General features: G+C 39.2%; 1 protein-coding gene across 1 annotated transcript; it reads right to left on the bottom strand.

The window, feature by feature from the left end:
• Positions 1–8,581: 8,581 nt before the first annotated feature.
• LOC132211482 (F-box only protein 31-like) lies at positions 8,582–10,234 on the bottom strand. Its single transcript, XM_059656146.1, has one exon. It carries the CDS (start codon positions 10,086–10,088, stop codon positions 8,634–8,636), a length of 1,455 nt encoding a protein of 484 aa, XP_059512129.1. The 5' UTR covers positions 10,089–10,234; the 3' UTR covers positions 8,582–8,633.
• Between the last annotated feature and the right edge of the window lie 6,874 nt (positions 10,235–17,108).

Genomic DNA, 17,108 nt, shown 5'->3' with positions numbered 1-17,108 from the left:
ATATATATATATATATATATATAGTAATTCTGGGTTAAAACCTCTTACAGGTAGTTATATAAACAATTTGTAAAGGAGCTTCCCATTACTACCCTACTCCACATTCCTGATATCCCAACATTGCTACAAATATTTCTTGAAAAAAGAAAAATTATTATGCATGAATTTGGCATGAGAGTCACCCTATTCTTTTCAAGCAAAATAAATGTTTTTCAATAATAGGAAAGATGATCCAGGATATATATTTTTGTACTAACGTCAAAAAAATAATAAGCATAATGCAATAAATTTACATGAAAAATATAGCTTATGTGAAGATGCAAAACAAATTGATTCAAATGATCAATAAATTAAAATAGAAAATTCATGAAACTGGTCAAGGGAATTAAAATGTTTGTGAAAGGAAGATGACATTAGTCAGTTCGAACAGGGAATATGTTGTGCTTGGTGCTCCCCACAGCACCCTGGGTCTAACCAGGTGTTTTGCACAGCAGGGCCTTGGTGGGTTTAAAGGAAAAAAAACAATTGCATATTTCAGTTAAAACCAAAATCCAAAAAGCCTTGTTTTAACAATCAATAATCCAACCAAATCCAGTTACAAGCACAAATGTGTTCCTGAATTCCTCTGAAATAGAGCCCACCTATTTTCGTAAGTGGGTGTTTTCTGCTCAGCTTATGATTTCTATTGATGTATATAATTAGACATTCATTCTAAACGAAGACCTAAGATAGCATAACTTTTGTCCATGTTTCAGATAGCCATCATAATGTGTATGTTTTTTTGTGTGTGTGTTATGCTTAGGAAATGTTAAAATATTGTCCAACTTATTTTTTTTTTGCAAATTAAACAAAATGGTTTTGCAAACAAGAATAGACAGCATTTTGTCTCATTGTCTGCCCAGTGTTGCTTCACTTGAACACTTGGCTTGTGGTTCAGCACAGTCCCACACTCAGAATAAACCCAACTTTCCTCAGAAGTCAATTCTAAGCTCAGTGAACTCACTTGCTGCCTTTCCTCTCAGTGCCTAAGACTATACCCTAAATCTCCAAATTCCAAATATCTGAGCAACCCTAGACCCTCTGTTACCTCACAAGAAGGGTCAAGATACTGGAAACCTTCCTTTGATGGGAGAGTTTCTGATTCCTTGCGGTCAGAAAGCAATAATGTCCACCTACTCAGGCTCTCTCATTGCTGCCTTTTGGACCTAAGACTTTTTTTTTTCTATTTGAGGTCTTCTGGGAGTGATACCACAGACCTTGGCCCAAATTCCAGAAGAATCCCCCATTCTCTTTGCACACTGCTTCCTTAATAATGTGAAAATGTCTGAATCTAATTATATGAAGAATTTGTACCCACTTAAATTCCGTTTCTCATATATTTGTTATCCTTGATCATTGCCTAAGATGAAAGCTCCTGCAAATATATATTTACCCTCTTGTCTCTTCTCATCTTTATACTATTCCAAGCTTCCTCTCCCATAACCTAATCTCACATTCTTGTTGCATTCTTATATCTTTCAATTATAGTCTATGAAATCCCCATTATGTGGCAAATACATACATAAACAAGCAAACCTCTCTTGTGGCATTTCTCTGCCTCTTACTTTAATTAAAATTTGGTGTAGTGTGGAACAACCACAGCATGCCTCCAGCTGATGTTACTCATTCACCCACACGTCTCATATCTCTGGATCAGTTAGTTTGTGGGAAGTCGGCATTCTTCTGACTTCCCAAGCTGATTCCTGACCATTACTCTGATCCCCTTGCTCATTTTGAGGATATTTGGTTCCTTTCAAAACATGTCAATCACTCCCTCTCTAGCCCTGGGGACTTGAATATATTATTTATAGTGTTTCTCCCTACCTCAGTTCTGCCACCTTTTCTTGTGTTACTTCAGTATTCACATAATGGCCCATCCAGCATCTTCAATCCCTCTACCTTACCTAATGTCAGTTCCTGTCCCTAAATCTCTGTGACTTTAAAAGCTACTTTTATCCATACACCCTCAATGCTGCAATCAGAACCTCATCAATACCTAGAACAATTCTTCTTCTCTACTATTCATCTCAAACCTCTCCTATACTTTCTTCAGCTTTTTATTCCATTTTTCCCTACTATGCTGTTTTGTCGATATCATGAAGGCCACAAATTCATTGATTTTTTTTATTCTATCATTGACCTCTTCTCTTTTCTTCTCTATCCAGTATTATGACCTATCTTTCAACCCTTCTTTGACAATATCCTCAGATAATTTGCTTGTTGTTCTATAAATTTTACCTAGCAAAACTCCAACATGAAATAGAACAAATAGTTGATGTTGCCTATTATACCTGGGCTGATGAGTTTTGTTAGAGAAATCACATAAATCAGTATATTAACACTAAATTTCACTTGGCCCAATATACTTTCTGGTAATCCTTCTAAATTCTCTAGTTATATCTCTTTTTAAATTGTCAACTTGGCTATTTTAAATTTTCTCCAATCTCATTTCAAATCTCCTACTCAGCTAAAATCTCTTCTTTCTGTGGGACTCTGCAAAGATCATGTCTTTATTTCTCCTTTATTCCTCTCCACCTGACCAACTCCTACACATTATCAGGCATTAGTCAGAAATAATTTCCTCTGGGAAGTAATTTTAGCATCCATCCTGCTTCCAACATTAGGTAAAATGTCCTTCTTTGTATTTTTAAATCACTCTTTAGCAATTTTTCCCTTCTAGTTGAATCTCTTAAGCAAAATGACTATGCCTACTTCAATTGTTTGACGTCTTGATTATGTATCTGTGTATATGTTCCTACATTAAAAGATTCTTGATTGTGTTTCTAATTCTTCTCCCAACTCCTCAAATCTACATGTCCCCTATATCAGTTTTTTGAAGCTTCATAACAAACCATTCCAAAATATAACTGCTTAAAATGATGAGTTTTATTTTTTCATAATTCTGTGAATTGGATTAATTATTTTTCTGCTTGGCTTTTCTAGTTTTGCTTGAGTTCACTGATAAGGCTGAATTCCAAAAGTTTTCACATCTATTTCAAAGGAAAGTGCATGACAACTTCTGAAACCTAGTCTATCAAATTCTAGCCCCTCATAAATCTAACTGATTCTATCAAACCACAGTTATTTAATACATTGTCAGGACTTACCCTGGGGCTCGTCTTCCCTTGTATCCTTGATGAGGGCTAAAAGTATCTTGCTTGAATAGAGGGGTTAAGGGAGACTCACAGGATTATTCAATAAAGTTTTAGTCCCATTAATCTGACTGGAGGAGACCTATTAGGAAACATTAGGATAACCACAAAGTGGTTGAACCTATTAATATTCCCTCTAGGTTTGATCCACTACTACACTTTGAGATTGTTTATTGTCCTATTTGGGAAGGGATATACAAGCTCTACTTCAATTAGAAAGAAGTTCAATATTGGGTTCTTCTTGTTTCTTGTTATGATTTTGCTTGACTAATCATTCAATATAATTTTTAAACCTTTTATTTATTTTTAAATGAAGGGAGAGGGAGAGAGAGATAAAAACATCAGTGAGAGAGAATCATCAATCAGTTGTGTCCTGCACATCTGCCACTGGGGATTGAGCTAGCAACCTGGGCATGTGCCCTGACAGGAATTAAACTGTTCAGGGGTTGATACTCAACCCCTGAGCCACACCAGCTGGGCATTTATTCAATATAATTTTTTTAAATGTTGCAAAAATTTAAAGTAAATCTTATTTGTTACAGAGAAACTTTTTTGTCTATATTGAATCCATTCGCTAAGATCGGTTAGTATATATTTTTAAAAGAGTTGCCTATAGATAAGAGTGATTTTCCCAGAATTAGAGATAATATTTGCCCCCTCTAATACAATAGCCTTTGTAACTCAGAGCTTTCTAAGAATATCACAAATATTTCATTAATTCTAAGAGATATTTTTGTTAGATATTAATGACTATCTTTAAAAATGCCCACAATTTTAACTGTACAACAAAATACTATTTTTATTAGTATCTGTGTTATTCTCCCCTTTACCTATACTTTCTTTTCTTGTCTTTACTTAAAAGAGTTAATTATTTTACACCCAGGTCTTAGGCTAACACAGCAGGGAATTGGCTGCTTTTACAGTAAATAGCATATAAAAGTACCTTTTTGGAGGCACCATGCCTCCTTTGATAATAAAGACATCTTTGTGGTAAGATGTCTGCTCAAAATTATACCAAACCTATTATATGATTTCAGGTAAACTCACAATAATTAATGAATTTGGATATAAACGAACACCTTTTTTTTTTTACTGTTAATATAAAGTAGACATATATTGTGATCACAATATGATGTTTGTCACTTATAGTTTCTAATCTTTGGAAATGGTTTTCAATGTAAATGTTTGAAAACAAAATACAGCTTACTAAAAATAGGTCTAAACTAACATTAAAAACAAGTCAACTATTAGTATTTTTCATGTATTTTCATATTTTAAATCTTCTCGGGAGGTAGCAAAAATAAAAATGGGTAATTCTAAAATCTTTCAAGACTCAAAAAATATGTTTCTATATATTTATGTGAATTATAATTCGTGAATTATCTGTTTACTAGGTTCTGGGATAATCACTTCTACCAAAATTTTTAATTATGAAACGGACCCTAGAAGGTTTCTATTGATAGTTGATACTGGAGGGCTTGTGAGACATGTTTTGACCATTAATATCATCAATGTTCCGGAACCTCCAGACTGTACTGCTGACCCCCAGTTTTCCTTAGGCACAGGTATGATACATAATTCTCTTATAATTTACTTTTCACAGCTATCGATAATGAATGAGACTAGGCACATGTCTCTAGTTGGAAACACTAGTGATTTTTAGTGTGTACGTAGTGTGTGTTTATATAAATCTACCACAATATGTGCAGCTATTCATGCATCTAAGAAAACACATAATATCTCTATCAAACTGTTCAGAAAAAAATATATTTGCCAGATAGAAATTCTCACTCTGCAATTGAGAGATTAGAGAGCAAATAAATTAAAAACAGCAATAGAGATTCTTCTAAAGACGTGTAACATATGTGAGGCAGTAGAGAAAAAAATAAAAGGCTTTGACAACTTTGTACATAAATTTAAATGTTGACTTATGAAAATGTCACAAAGAATATTTGACTTTAATACCCTTAAGGTTCAAAGGGTATTTTCATACTATAACAGTAAATAATGTGTGGGTTTGTGTATGGGGGTTGACCAAGTCAGCGACATAAGGGAAGCTTCCTCTAAAGAATTGACAATATTGTAGGTCCAAACTCTTATCATAGTATATAAGAAAGAAGAGAGGGAACAGTGTTTCATGTAGAAGGAACTGTATGTACAAATGCCTAGAGGCATATAAAATGTAAAATTGGAACGTCTACTATGATTGCAAAGGAGGGAGCACTATGTAAGTAATATAATTCAAAATAATTGTTGAAAGGTAATATGGGTATTTTAAGAATGTTGGTCTTTGCTCTAAGGGTGTGGTAATCCTTTTAAATATTTTAAGCAGTTAAGTATTTTCAATAGATTCATCTGGTGAGAGTAGAGCAAGATTGGAAGGAAACAAACTTAGAGGCGGTGTCAAAAGATTTTGTAAAGAGCCAGATAACAAATATTTGGGGTTTTGAAAGCTAAAAGGTAAAATCAAAGACATTATTTATGCAGTATTTATATAGCAATGTAGGAAAAAAAGTTTATATAAATTTTTATTGACAAAATTTTAAAAATATAATAATGGTAACAATCAGTTATAATTTTGTAATAGAGGTATCAGTGAATAGTTTTTCTTGTCAGCTAAGAAATGAGCCACTTAGAATCTTATTTTTGTTGTAGCCTAATTTAAATTTATTTTTGTGAATAAAATCATTTATCATTAAATTTTTTTCTCCTTGACCATTGTTCTCCTGCCAAAAGGGAATATTGTGATGAGTTCTCAGTCTTATAATTCTTATGTACATCATGTTCTTTTATGACACCTACAGTGACTTTTTATCAAAAACACAATGCTTTGCCACATAATTCAGTACCAATTAATCCACACTCAATCATGCTTTAAAAGTGCAGCATTCAAAATTCACATTTCTCTTTCTGTTTAGCCATGATAGGTAGGCATGGTAATACATAAGAACATGAATGGGAAGAAGAGAATCCAGGAAAGGAGAATGAAGAAGCAGCTCTGACAGAGAGGGAAGGAGGGAGAAAGAGAGAAACGTCGGTGGCTGCTGAAAAAGAGAGAGGAAGGGAGAGAGATAGAGAGTTAGAAACATCAGCGGGGGAGAAACCAAGATGGCGACATAGGTAAACACCGGAGTTTGCTGCCTCGAACAACCACTTCAAAAATACAACTAAAAGATGGAAAGGACATCATCCAGAACCACAGGAAGGCTGGCTGAGTGGAAATTCTACAACTAGAAGGAAAGAGGAAAGCATACCGAGACTCAGAGGAGGTGCAGTACGGAAATAAAATACTAAGGTGCGGAGGTGCATGTGGAGTGGGCTGGCGGCTGAGGGCACGGTTGTCGTTTTCAATCGGGAGAGAGTCTCAGGCTCTGAGCTCCAGTTCTGGGCGAGTCTCTGGGGACCCAAGCTCATACAGGAGAAGCCGGACTGTCTGGCATCGGTTGGAAACGGAGGGCAGCTTTCTCTCGGAGGGGCTTGCAGTGATTACCGGGATACTGAGAAGCAGAACCTCTGAGGGCAAGACTGAGAGCAGCCATAACTGCTAGTCCCACCCTGTTGATCCCGTGGGACCTGCCCCACCCAAGCCCTGCAGGGAGGCTTTTGCTGGATAGCCCCATGCAAAGGCTAGATTAGCACCTCCCTAGAGATCCAGGAGCCAGGAAACCCAGAGGTCAGGGTGGGACCATCCAGTTTGCAGCTCCCTGGAAACATAAAAGACACACTCAGGGGCCAGACTCAGTGAGCACCAAAGCCCCACTGAAGCAAGCTTGCCCCAGAAGGGTGTCTCCAGCACAAAAGTTCTCCCACCGTAGACACAGCTGATTCTCACAGCCAATTGGCCTGGAGGTAAATTCCTCCCAGTGATAACTACAACAATCAAGGCTTAACTACAACAAGACAGTGCACAACCCCACAAGGGGGTGCACCAAGAGTGTCCTCCTCAGGTAATTGGGGAGGTTGAACCACTGGGCCCTAGAGGACACTCAACACAGAAAACCACTTTATCAACACAGGAAAGCATAAAAAATGCCGAGACAAAGAAACAGGACACAAATGACAGAAATGGAGGAAAGCAAACTGCTGGATATAGAGTTCAAAACCACACTTTTAAGGTCTTTAAAGAACTGTCTAGAAGCCGCCGATAAATTTAGTAAGGCCCTCGAAAAGGCTGGTGAGACCGCCGATAAATGTAGTGAGATCCTCAAGAAATCTAGTGAGACCCTCGATGTTGTGATAAAGAACCAACTAGAAATTAAGCATACACTGATTGAATTAAAGAATATTATAGACTCACAACAGCAGACCAGAGGATCGCAAGAATCAAGTCAACGATTTGAAATACGAAGAAGCAAAAAACACCAACCAGAAAAGCAAAATGAAAAAAGAATCCAAAAATGCGAAGATAGTGTAAGGAGCCTCTGGGACAGCTTCAAACGTACCAAAATCAGAATTATAGGGTTGCCAGAAGATGAGAGAGAGCAAGATATTGAAAACCTATTTGAAGAAATAATGACAGAAAACTTCCCCTACCTGGTGAAAGAAATAGACTTACAAGTCCAGGAAGCGCAGAGAACCCCAAACAAATGGAATCCAAAGAGGACCACACCAAGACACATCATAATTAAAATGCCAAGAGCAAAAGACAAAGAGAGACTCTTAAGAGCAGCAAGAGAAAGAAAGTCAGTTACCTACAAGGGAGGACCCATACGACTGTCAGCTGATTTCTCAACAGAAACTTTGCAGGCCAGAAGGGAGTGGCAAGAAATATTCCAAGTGATGAATAGCAAGAACCTACAACCAAGATTACTTTATCCAGCAAAACTATCATTCAGAAGTGAAGGTCAGATAAAGAGCTTCACAGATAAGGAAAAGCTAAAGGAGATCATCACCACCAAACCAGTATTAAATGAAATGCTGAAAGGTATCCTTTAAGAAGAGAAAGAAGAAGGAAAAGGTAAAGATACAAATTATGAACAACAAATACACATCTATCAACAAGTGAATCTAAAAATCAAGTGAATATATAATCTGATGAACAGAATGAACTGGTGATTGTAATAGAATCAGGGACATGGAAAGGGAATGGACTGACTATTCTTGGGGGGGAAAGGGGTGTGGGGGTGCGGGAAGAGATTGAACAATAATCCTGCACCTATGGATGAGGACAGTGGGTGGGAAGTGAGGGTGGAGGGTAGGGTGGGAACTGGGTGGAGGGGAGTTATGGTGGGGAAAAAAGAGGAACCAATGTAATAATCTGAACAATAAAGATTTAATTGGAAAAAAAAAAAGAAACATCAATGGGAGAGAAACATCGATCAGCTGCCTCCTGCACACCCCGCACTGGGGATGTGCTCCACCCCAGGTACATGACCCTGACCTTAATCCAACCTGGGACCCTTCAGGCCGTAGGCCAATGCTCTATCCACTGAGCCAAACCAGTTAGGGCATGGACTGAATGTTCTTGAGCATCTCCAGGAAAGCCTGGGGGGACGGTGCCTCCACATTCTGGAAGGTGTTCTGGACTCTGCTATACAGGAAGAAGCATTTCTCCACTCGCCAGATGAACCCGAAGTGGTTCTCATCAAACAGGATGAAGACTCCAGGGAAGCTCTTGAGGTAGGATGAGCCAATTATGGCAAGAGTGTCTACGCCATAGAAACACATCCTGCAGGTTCGGGGGTAGTTCTGGTCTCTTGAGTGCACACCCACAGGCAGAACAAACGGGACAGGCTGCTCCTCCCAAGCTGCAGCCCTGGACTCCCCAACGCTGGGCTGGGCAGGGCTCTGCCAGCCATGGCCCTGGCTTTCCTCAGTCCCGTCTTCTTGCTGCTCCCGGATCACTTGCTCCTCAATCTCCTGGACCACGCGGGAGAGCTCGTTGAAGTAGCGGAAGATCTCGCCATCTCGCAGCTGGATGCGGCGCATGAGGTGGATCTCTAACGTCTTCTTGGAGTATCCCGTGATATCGGTGACCCGGGCATACTTCCCATGGAAGCTGAGCATGGCAATCTTTAGGCCAAAGTCATCTAAGTAGTATTGGAAGAGGCCTGGCCTGATGAGGTCGTCCGGGTGGCTCGGCGGGAGGTAGAGGCGGCGGTAGGTCAGGAGGTCATACCGCTGTCTGTCCTCCCCTATCAGCACCCGCACCCATTCATCCCTAAGACTGGCTGCTAAATCCTTTCGGTGGTATGTCTGGTTGCAATGGGTGGTGAACCAGTCCTTCTGAATCCGCACCTGGCGGTTGTGGGGCCTATTGTGGGGGCCTTCCATGCACTCCACTGTGGCTGATTTCCTCTCCGTCAGGCAAATTCTGAACACGGGCTTGAAATGTATGGGGCCACCCACATGGGTGTGAAAGGAAGGCCTGTATTTCCAACCAGTAATGCATAAGCCGTCCACCACGACGTTCACTAGTGTTCTATAGCTATTATCTAGCTGCCACAATCCCAAAATGTTTCTGTATGGGAACAGCTTCGTATAGACTTCTCGATAAGACATACCGATCATCTCCAGGTTCTGCAAGTTTTCACGAACGCCGAACTCCTCCTGGCAGCGCCGTCTCCAGATGCTGTCGATGTGCAGGGTGTGGTGGAATTTGGTGCAGGACTGGGCCAGGCTGGGCAGGTCGGTGGCGGGAACCCAGGCGAAGATCTCCACCAGCATCTCCACCGGCAGGTCCTGCAGCGAGCAGTGCGGGGGCAGCGGGGGCGGCATGGGGCTCGCGATTCCTCCACTCCCAGCACAGCACCGCGCTGCCGCGTCCCCCTCGACGTGCTTTTCTGCCTGGGCCGGCTTGCCATCTGCCGCTGCCGTCTCAGCTGGGCGCTGGTGCTTCTGAGGACACCTACATCCCCGCGAAGAGCCCATTCCGCAGAGGCAAGCGCACTCCTCCATGCCTCCACAGGTAACAGCCACCACAGCCCGGGTCTCTGCACCTCAGCCACGCTTTAAGCTGGCTCGTCCCGGCCACGCCCCCAGGGCCTAGCCACGCCCCCTAGAGAGGAGCCAATTGTAGGACTTTACTTTTTTTTTTAATTAAATCTTTATTGTTCGGAAAAAAAACAAAACAAAACAAAAAACATGAATGATAGGTCGGCCTGGCAATAAGTAATAAGTATTCTCAATGCTGTGATGACTGGATTAATGCAATTTACAGTACAATATGTGAAATAATGAGAGCACCACATAAGATCTCTATCTCTATTACTAAACTGCCACCATACTAAGAATGCAGCGATAGACAATATGCAAACAAGTGGGTTTACATATGTATGTTTTCTACTACACTTAAACACTGAAATTTGAATTCCATGTTAATTTATTCTTTCTTTTGATTTTTTTTTTTAACCATTTATAAATGTAAAAACCATTTTTAGCATAAAGACCATATAGAAACAGGCAGCAATCCAAATTTGGCTGATGGGTGGTAGTTTGAAGACCCATGGAATAGGGAGAGGAAGAGTAATTATCAGGTTATTTCAGTAATCCAGGCAAGGAATAGTATAGTTTGACCTAGGAAGATTATGGAGATAAAGATAAAAGAATAGTATGGAGATACTTAAATAGTAAATGAACCTGCTATTAAATTAATATAAGGAAAAACAGAAAATGGAGATTTCTGATTTATATAAGTGGTTTGGAGATCCTCAGTTAAGCTATCTAGAAATAGACCAAATTTGGAGAAAAAAATTATGAGTTCATTCTTGAACATCTTGTGTTTGATATGTCTTTGTTATTCAAAGGAGAGATTTAAGTAAGCAGTTGAGCTCAGAGGTCTTGCCTAAGGTTATAAATGTTTTTTAATTGAAACCATGGATTTGGATGAGATTATTCAGCTAGTGAGTAGAGAATTAGAAGAAAGGAGGGCATAGGGCCAAACCTTGAGGAACTCCTACACTCAATGATGTGAGGAAGAAACTCAGCCAGCCAAGGAGATTAAGGAACAGCTAAACTGGTGGTGGAAAAAAAAGAGTTATATCCTGAATGGCAGAGGAAGAGTGTTGAAAGAGGGTGCCAGTGGTTAGTAGACTTGAATTCTAGAATCAAGTAAGATGAGGTATTAAAATGTTCATTGCATTTGGTTAGTGATATGGGGATAGTGATAACTAATGAGCCTACTGAGAACTATATTATTGGTTTTACAGGAGTAGAAGCCAAAAAGAAGCAGACTTAGGAGATTGTGAAAATAAAAGCCATTTTTTAAGAAATTAGCATGTAAAATGGAGAGAAAGCAGTGGCAAAACTATATTGGATTAAAAGAGTTTTGGGGTAATGTTACAAACAAATGGGGAGAATACAGTTGACTGGGTGGTTGAAGATACATGACGAAGAAAGTAAGAGAGAGATGGTATCAAAGTTTAGGGGGAGTCAATTAATCAAGCATTTATCAATCTCAGCTATCATATAAACATTTACATACCAATCTTTACACTTTTATTTTTATATTTAGAAAATTCAAAATTCCATGAAGCTTTAAGTTTTCTCCTTTCCAATGGTACTTTCTAATTTCTGAAAAAGTGCTAGTGAAGTGAGGGTCCCAGGTTATTTAAGTGTGTGCCTGAAAGAAATTTTCTTTATCATTGGTATTCAAATATATTATTTTGAAAGAATTCATCATTATCTCTTGATTTGAAAAAGTCATCGATAATATTTTTTTAAAAAACTATATAAAATAACTTTAAAATTATTACTTTGAAATATGGACCATATAAACCAAAACAAATCATTCAGTTAATTTAATTGCCATAATAAGTATCTTTTAAATTGATTGTAAAAGTAAACTAGGATTTTTCTACATGCATCTCTATTATACTGTGCTAAAATATCACATTCTTTTTCTTAAAAAGGGACATTGATTACAAACAGAAATGTAATGTTTATTATGTTAATGCAAAAGTATTTTTTCTAATATTCACTGTTAAAGGCAATAGTCTTTGATAACCATGTTCAGTTATTTTTATAGCAAACGTACACACATACATATGTATACTTGTTCAATAATGATATTGGCTATGAATGTGCATAAGTAACTAGAATAGCTGCATAGTTTTTGTTGTTGTTTGTCCTTTTCTCTTTATCAAGGAGCAATACTTTGAGCAACCTCTCCAAACTCTCCTGGGCTCGAAGCCCCCTTCTGTGTCATACTGGGGACCCTTGAGTCCTTGTTTTCCATTCCCAGTGTTGTCCAGGATATGAGGTGGTAAAAGGGTGCACTAAGGGATGGCCGAATAGGTTGGTGGACAACAGAGACAGAAGATTGTTAAATTGTTGATTAAGATTTGAAAAGCAGCCCTAGCTGGTTTGGCTCAGTAGACAGAGCATCAGCCATCCCAGTCAAAGGCACCTGCCCGGGTTGCAGGCTCGATCCCTAGTGGAGGCTCTGCAGGAGGCAGCTGATCAATGATTCTCATCATTGCTGTTTCTAGCTCTCTCTCCCTCTCCCTTCCTGTCTGAACTCAATAAAAATATATTTTTTAAAAAACACAATGATTTGAAAAGCAATCATGAGGCTTTTTTCTGATTTGAAGACTTAATGGATGTCTAGGAACCTTGCCAAGTTTTATTTTCCCAGGCAATATTTTTAGAGGTACTCAGAAGTTTTAGCGCAAATCCTCTAGATTTGCAGTGATCTTTTGGTGCCAAGAGAAAAAGCAAGAGTCAACTGTGTAAACACCAAAGAAAAGTTAAGATGGACACTCAGTATTGATTGGGTCTGGCAGCATGGAGAAGGCCTTCGATGACTTTGCGAAGTTTCAGTGTTTGTAGTGGGGGCAGAACTTGTAGCAGAGTGAACTAAAGACTCACTGGGAGGTGAAGAAATACACAAAACTCCCGCCTTGAAGGGCAGGATATAGACAGGGCCATAGTTAAAATTTGCTTGAAGCCAGGTACTTCTTTTTCTTTCTTTCTTTCGTTCTTTCTTTCTTTCTTTCTTTCTTTCTTTCTTTCTTTCTTTCTTTTTTAATGGACATGCTAATGGAAATTAGACAGTAATGAGGGAGTATTTTGAAAATGAAAAATAAAGTTAGAGTCAAGTTGCTGAGAAAGTGGAAGAGGAGACACCTGCTAATGGACAGGTATTGTCATTAATGAATATCCTCCTTTCATTGTAAGAGGAGGGAAACGGTTCAGATGTTGGTGCTATCGGATGAGTACACGAGCGGGATTCCTCCATTGTGAGTGGGAGAGGGGCTCTTGGGGAGCTGCTGAAACGAGCACTTTCAGAAACTCCCACTGGAGAAGGAGGTATGGGTGGAAGACTTTATTTGCATGGAGTTACGTTCCTCAGGTTGCGAAGTCCCATGCCCTTTAAACCAGTCCTGAAAAAGGAACAGCTGTGGATTCGGCGAAGCCAAAAGGAAAGCCAGCCTCCAGAGCTTCTGTTCCATGCTGCAGCCGGGTCCAGTTCAACAGTCAGGCTAATGAAAGCCCATCAGTCCATTATGTGGGCCCCACACAGCCAAGGGCTTCATGGGCACAGGCAGCAACAGGAGTCACAGGAGTGCAGCAGGCAGGAGAGGCAAGAGCCGAGAAAGAGAACTTCCTTTGCTTAGAAGTTTAAATATTTAGTTTTCAAGCCCTTGCAGTGGCCACACCTGTTCTGGCCACTGACTCGCTCCCAGCTGTGATTGAGAGCGAGGTAAGCACTTCCCATGTCACACAGACCTTATTGGGCATTCATCTAAACTGCCTTTGTCCAGTCCTTTCCCCCTTTGATCGGCTGGGAATAGATTTGGAGAGTGTTAGATTAGCAAAGCTGTATAAAGGGCATGGCTATATTATTTAGTCTTCCCTTTACTCCTTTCCTGTTAAAAAATAACCAGATTATTATCACAGTATCATTCGTGGGCTTAGAGATCTTATGGGAAAAGAAGAGCTATCACTAGTCTAAGTTTCTATGTATTCTGTACAGTATGAAGAGAGATCCCCTATGGGAAGTAAGATAGAAGGGACAGGGGAAGAGATTTGGGGCAAAGGAGCAAGGTTTGAAATAATTGGTGTAGAAAGTTAAATAAACAGAACAGAGACTTGCTTAAGAGCACTGAGGGTCCTATACACTTATTCCTCTATTAATTTTCTTTGCATTAAATAGTTCAGGCTTATACAAAAGTATCACAAAATCTGACTTTTTTTAATGTTAAATAATGAAAAACAATTTAAACTCAATTTTCAGATTATTTGAGTCAAAGAAAAGTTATAGATGCCAGTGTATTTCTAACACATGTATTTCATTTATTGTTTTGTTTAAAAATATTTATCTTAAAAGCACTTTTATTTTAATTATGTCTTTGCCTTTAACAAAACAAAATTGGAAGATATGAAACTTGATTTTTTAACTTATGTATCTTGCAAGCATGGTACTTTCAACATAATAGAAGTTTTGATTCTTGTTTTTTTTTTGTTGTTTTTTTTCACATTGACTTATTCTTTCTGGCAGCAATTTTATATCACTCTTAGTCTTGTAGTTTGCTTTCCCTTATTCTTTTCCCAACAGCTTTTATGTGTTACCCTTTGCATAACACAAGGTCTCATGGTAGGATGGAAACTTAAGACACTATTTGCCAGGATGTATTAAAAATTTTTTCCTTTCTTTAAAAAAAACTTAACTTTATTATAAAGTTTGGTCACATTCTATCTTCAAGTTACACTGAGGGCAGGCTTTTGTGGAATTCTATTTCTTCTCTGTTTCAGTATGCTCTTTGAGAAAATATTGGGAGACATGCTTCTAGGCAGCTATCATTATCTTTATTATTTTATTTTCTTCATCTCCAAATCTCCTGGTAACTCATTTTAAATGCAATTACATTAGAAAATATATCAATTAAATATAGTTGGGCAACTTGTTAAAATTTAAATTTGTTATAATATACTAGAGGCCCAGTGCACGAAATTCATGCACTCGGGGGTGGGAGGAGGGTCCCTCAGCCTGGCCTGTGCCCTCTCGGAGTCTGGGAGCCCTCAGGGGATGTCTGACTGCTGGCTTAGGACATCCTTAGCCCTGCCACGGAGGCAGGAAAGGCTCCAGTCACTGCCACTGCACTCGCCAGCCGTGAGCCCGGCTTCTGGCTGAGGTATGCTCCCCCTGTAGGAATGCATTGACCACCAGGGGGCAGCTCTTGCATTGAGCAGGATCGGGCCAAAACTGGCTCTCTGACATCCCCTGAGGGGTCCCAGATTGCAAGAGGGCACAGGCCAGGCCAAGGGACCCCACCGGTGCACAATCGATGTTGGAGAGGGATGTGGGAGGTGGGCCAGCCTGGGAGAAATCATGGCAGGGCTCCAGGGCGTGTCTGGCCCATCTCGCTCAGTCCCGATCAGCTGGACCCAGCAGCAAACTAAACTACCAGTTGGACTGTCTGCCCCCTAGTGGTCAGTGCACGTCATAGCGAGAGATTGAGCGGCCTCAGCATATCATTAGCATATTACACTTTGATTGCTTGAACAGACAACCGGACGACCAGACACTTAGCATATTAGGCTTTTATTATATAGGATAAATTTGGTCTTCAAGTATATGCAAGGAATAGAAAATCTTAAAATGTCTTATTAATCAACTTGACTTACACTCTCAAACACATACTGTATGAGCTGTAATTACACACACACACCACAAGAAAAGAAACAAATTAAACAATTAACCTGAGTCTTTCCTAGTCTATCCACCCATATTATATGTAGTTTAGGTTTTTCACATGTGGTCAAGACTGTGGAAAGGAGATATGTGAGAGTTGTCTGCAAATGTATTTCTAAGAAAAAGTTCCTCCATGCATGGCAGATAAGGTCTAGAAACTGGAGCATTAGAATCTTTTGTGAGGCTACCCCTTTAGCTCCCCACAGGACGGTCTGTCAGCATATATGTCATGCTCCTCTTCTTTAAGCTATAGTTGCCAAAGAAAGATCCAGGAAGTAAGAAAAAGCACTCTGTAGGTGCAGAAAAGATGATAGAAAGCCAAAGGAAAAACTATAAATATAATAAAAATATTTAACTATCTTAAAGTATTAACTGAAACCCACCATACAATCTAAAATTAGTATTGCATCATATACTTTAACTTTTTTATGTAACATGTTAATTTTGGCTTCACAGCTACCTTAGAAATTGATGAGGACTACCCATTATTTCAGCCCATTTACAGAGTGACAGCCACAGATGAGGACTCTTCACATGGTGATAGATTGACGGTAAATGTGGATATTGTGGGAGATGTATACATCACTTTGGAATACAGCTCTATGCTTTGGATATATTTTTCAAGAGAAGTTAATACATTTAATTTGATCATTAAAGAGAGTATAATGAAGTTGATAACCACTATAATGAAATATTTGTGTTAGAAATAGCATTTATGGAAGATCTTTTCGTGATGTGTACAAGAAATTTATATGACTTTTAAGGGAGGTGGGCAGCTGGTTGAAAGACATCAATGCTGAGCTGAAACTCTGCTTTGACTTTTGGATGTTCTTGAGAACTGTTTCACTTCTCTAGCTATGTCAATGACACATGTGAATGTGATTATATTTTTTTGATGTTTCAGTATCCTAATTACTAACTGTACTAGATTTGCTTTTCTCATAATTGATTCCTGGTTGTAAAGTCTTTTAGAGATTTGGCAAAATAAAATAAACCCATAAAGCTCTATCTGGAGAATTTAGTGGTACATTGGACTACAAAAGTCAGCATGCTTGGCTCTGCAGCTGTTCTTTTAAACATGTATTGAGTTTACTACTTTTAATTTAGTAACTCACAGTATGAAGTAATGGAGCGCTGAATCAGGGTGAAGTAATGGGGCTGTCAGGTGACTTGGGTCAAATAATGACTTTTCCAGTAACTAGCGATGTGATCCTTGGGAAGTCACTTAATCCCTCTCAGCCTTGACTTCCACAGTTAACCTTCCGTGAGATGTGGCTGTTGTC

Source organism: Myotis daubentonii, chromosome 10 (assembly GCF_963259705.1).
Source record: "Myotis daubentonii chromosome 10, mMyoDau2.1, whole genome shotgun sequence".
NCBI lineage: Eukaryota > Metazoa > Chordata > Mammalia > Chiroptera > Vespertilionidae > Myotis > Myotis daubentonii.
The sequence above is the reverse complement of the archived record's forward strand: the minus strand, read 5'-3'. Positions and strand labels throughout refer to the sequence as shown.

Bases quoted from the DNA above. Each gene is read 5' to 3' on its own strand.
- LOC132211482 (XM_059656146.1), bottom strand. From the start codon at position 10,088: ATGGAGGAGTGCGCTTGCCTCTGCGGAATGGGCTCTTCGCGGGGATGT.